At 40.4% G+C, this 4,115-nt stretch overlaps 1 protein-coding gene across 2 annotated transcripts; it reads left to right on the top strand.

Annotated features, from left to right (window-relative positions):
• Nucleotides 1-1,992: 1,992 nt before the first annotated feature.
• Nucleotides 1,993-3,668, top strand: LOC146019595 (gamma-crystallin-3-like). Of its 2 annotated transcripts, none has more exons than XM_083152092.1 (3): nt 1,993-2,001; nt 2,956-3,198; nt 3,393-3,668. In XM_083152092.1, exons 1-3 carry the CDS (start codon nt 1,993-1,995, stop codon nt 3,666-3,668), a joined length of 528 nt encoding a protein of 175 aa, XP_083008218.1. The 2 variants fall into 2 exon arrangements, with proteins under 2 accessions (XP_083008218.1, XP_083008219.1); XM_083152093.1 differs by having other exon boundaries at nt 2,956-3,216; nt 3,399-3,668.
• Nucleotides 3,669-4,115: the final 447 nt, after the last annotated feature.

The following is a 4,115-nucleotide window of genomic DNA, read 5'->3' as shown; positions in this document are numbered from 1 at the left end:
CAACGGGGCAGTGGCCAAAATGAGGGAATGTCCATGGAATAGTGGGAAGATTGGGTGGATGAAGTTCTCTTGTCGATTTTGGAATAGCCTCTTGAAAATGATCAGCTTGAATGTTTTTGTATGTTGATGGTAAGAACATTTAAAATAATTCTCTTCAATGCTTTGAGGATGTGTAAATAAAGGAGCCCACACACTACAATGATTTCTTTGCAGATTGGCCGATCTCCGCTAATTAATGCGACTTTTCCACCTTACAAATCTTGTATCAATTATTTGATTTTCAACAGGAATAAGAATATACAGTAGCATTTGCACTTTGGGCCCATAGTTGGGAATATATTTGAAACAGGTTTTATCATTCATAATACATTATATATTTTAGTATGAAACCTCAATTGTTACTTGGTGATGTACTTATGCTTTATTTAGGGACAAGCTGGTCATTGGCTCTTCTAGGCAAATTCCAGTATGGCCAATAGCATGATACAGCCACCCAAAGGCATCGCTGAGCAGCTCCAACTCCAGGTGCTCTTATCAGCTCATATCATTGGTTGATAATGGCATCCACCCCTAATGTGTGACAATGCCCCTTTCCCTGTGTGCACAGAAAAAAATGTTTGTTTATCGATACAACTAGATACAAGGGTGGCTCAATAAATAGAAAGCTCTCATTACATCCCCACCAGAGCTGGTAGACCGCCGCTTCCCCTCTTGGCCATTACACTGCATCTCATATCAGGTATACTGTCCCAACATCAGGTGTATGATGGTTGGACTGGCAGTCAGATTTCATCAACAGCTGAAATTCACCGCCAACTTATTGAGGTGTACGTAGCTAAAATCAAGTGATGGGAATAGTTTTGGTTCTAGTGCACGACCTTTGTAACGGCAGGAAATAAGTTCTAGTTGAGCAGCGATCTGGCCAGTCAAATATGTCCAATGCAGAAAGTATGCCATGGCCCGAAGTTATTGCTATACACCCCAACAAGTCGTGATGAGTTTCTACTTCTGATACACCCATTAGATGTATACATCTGATCACACTATACACCTTAGTGATGACCATGTTATCACCTTCCCCGAATCTTACACCCGATGTTGGGACAGTATGCAATCGATAGGTCAACAGTTTCTAGGTCATTAGTCATAACATATGGTCGATATTCATATGGTAGACATTGTCAAAAGGTCCAGCTGATCAACATGGCAATGGTTGCCACACGAAAAGGTTGACATTGGTTTTCTTTTTTTTTTAACATTTCCATAAGTTACCAACCACATGTCTCTGATTAGGAATGGTAAAATGGGATGAGCACAGCAGTAGCGGAGAATGGCACCTTGCCTGAAGCATGGCTGAATGTTGACCTTTTTGTGTGTCGACCATTTCCATGTTGACCTTTTTCTTGTATTAACCTTTTACCTGTCTTGATCATGTGTCTACCTTTTGGCTGTCCACTCTTTACACCATAATCTTAAGGGGCAGCTGGGGTCTCCCTGCCCTGGCCTAGAGGTAAATTAGAATAATGACTTATTCTCTTCCTTACACTACACAGATAACGGCTAATGCTGTATTCAGTTTATGCTCAATGTAAGAAGAAGATCCAGTTGTACCCATGACATTATGATGAGACATGGTCCATGTGACGGTCACTCAGTCCCACAGATAATGCTGACGCTCTGTTCATACAACCTGACAATGGAGGCCCCACATACAATGCAAAACCTGATGTATTGTTTTCTGATCAATGCTTTGGGAAAAATGAATGTGCCATGGAACGTATATAAACAAGAGTCACACAAAGGAACAGACACACACACACAGACAGACACACCAGACACACACACACACACACACAGACACACGTCTTTTACATAAAGAGGATAAAACAGCTCAACACTTTGCTTACAACGCATTCAGCTCAGGTTGCATATAAGCCTCCCATTCCCCTGTCCCCAGTACACTGTGGGTTTGGACACATTTGAATCTACAACATGGGAAAGGTGAGTCTAATATAAAAAAAATATATATTCAAATATAAAAACAAACTTTCATGTTTTATATATGAACTAGAGGAAAGAGAATTCGCGTTTTGTACATGATAATAAATATAAATAACCCTAAAATGATGAGAGATTTGAGAGCTTGGTAAAGAAAATTGAGCATTATGGTAGGATAAATCCCCAGCAATCATGGAGCTGCGGAAACTGTATAGGGCTTATTACGGGAATCCAGGGCTGGTTCTACCTCTAGGCAGCTGCCTCAGAGATCAAGAATCTGGGGGGACCCTTGAGCCTAACCATCACAAATGGCATGATAGGCTGATACAGCCACCAGAAGGGCCTTCGTGACCAAAACCAGCTCTGAGAGGGGCATCCTTGAACTTAATGCAACTGGCAGGTGTTGGACTTCTAAGACGGCCAACTCCACCTGAGATTCTGTAAAGTGGGTATTGGTGTTTGGGTGGTGGTTGGAGCAGTAAGATGAAGTTTAGCCTATGGTGATAAAAGACCTTTCAGAGGCCCTTGGTGGAATCATTTAATTTATCTCTGCCCCTATGCCAGAGATCCGTGCACTTTGGGTGCTTACCTTTGTTCGCGATGGGGTATAACTATGAATCCAATAAGCTTTACCACCACAGTGCTCTGCACAGGCTCATCTCTGGACATCGTATGGATAGGAGACTAAAAAATTCATTACGTATAAAAAAAATGGATAAGATGAGTATCTGATACAGAAAGATTTGTTTGATTATTACACTGTATTTGTTTGCGAGATTATTTCTTGAGGTTTTTTTTGCAACTTAAAGTTCAAAAATAAAGTTTAAAGTTTGTAATAGAATAAATACATCTTTATGAACTTCATCATGTCTGGAAAATTTCTGGTATTATCTGCTGCTGACAAAATTACTTTTTATAGTATATGATTAAATGACACCACTGTATTTCTTCCCATAGATCATCTTTTACGAGGACAGGAACTTCCAGGGCCGCTCCTATGAGTGTAACTCCGAGTGCCCGGACATGTCCTCATACTTCAGGCGCTGTAACTCCATCCGTGTGGAGAGTGGAAACTGGATCCTGTATGAGCACCCCAACTACAGGGGACACCAGTACTTCCTGCACAGAGGGGAGTACCCCGACTTCCAGCAGTGGCTGGGGTACAATGACTCCATTAAGTCCTGTCGTCTGAGCCCACAGGTAATTATAAATATTCATGTACAATTAACAGATTATGTTCCCTGAAATGTAGACTTCTCCATATAATACTGGAAAGAAAAGTTGATCTTTGCGTAAAATCTTGAATATACCAGAAGTCTATGGTTAACTTACTGTATTGTGCTTTCCAATGGTAGAAAAATATTTTAATTTGATGATACATTTTTTTTGTCTAGCACCAGGGCTCATTCAGAATCAGGATCTATGAGAAAGAAGACTTCCGAGGTCAGATGATGGAGTTCACAGAAGACTGTCCCAACGTCTATGAGAGGTTCCGCTACCAAGACATCCACTCTGCCAATGTACAAGACGGATACTGGATGTTCTATGAGGAGCCCAACTACCGGGGACGTCAGTACTACCTGAGATCAGGGGAGTTCCGGAGATACACCGATTGGGGAGCCACCAACCCCAGAATTGGTTCCTTCCGGCGTGTCCACCATTTGTATTAAAACCACATAATAATAAAATCTGTCAATTATCTTAAATCTGAATATCTCATTTCTTATTTATGTGTTTTAGTTAAATCTGCAAGTGTTATATCAGCCTAACTCTCCTCCCAATCGAGTTACTACACTGTGTCTTTCCATTAGGACAGTTAACATTTATGTGTCAGCAATACTATTTTGCACGTAGGGTTTTCATGGATTAATTAATTCTCAGTTTAAAATAAATTAATGACACTGTCATTGTGTCCATCACTTAATGAAAAATGGTATTAGATTGATAGGTGGACATTGAATAGGGCAACAGTCAATATAAGACAGGGGAACTACAGCTGTAACTGGCTTATTGCTGAAGAAATCCTTTAATGAGCAATTCTTACAATGGGTGCTTCATAAAATATGTGATTATTATATAACATGTAAAGAAGTTTCGTATGGATACAAACATGAATG

The sequence above is a fragment of the Crinia signifera genome, chromosome 7 (assembly GCF_055691185.1).
Source record: "Crinia signifera chromosome 7, ASM5569118v1, whole genome shotgun sequence".
NCBI classification, from domain to species: domain Eukaryota; kingdom Metazoa; phylum Chordata; class Amphibia; order Anura; family Myobatrachidae; genus Crinia; species Crinia signifera.
The sequence above is the reverse complement of the archived record's forward strand: the minus strand, read 5'-3'. Positions and strand labels throughout refer to the sequence as shown.

Excerpts from the sequence above, each read along its gene's own strand:
- LOC146019595 (XM_083152093.1), top strand. Across the intron at positions 3,217-3,398 it reads AGGTAATTATAAATATTCAT|GGCTCATTCAGAATCAGGAT; the intron begins GTACAATTAACA and ends GTCTAGCACCAG.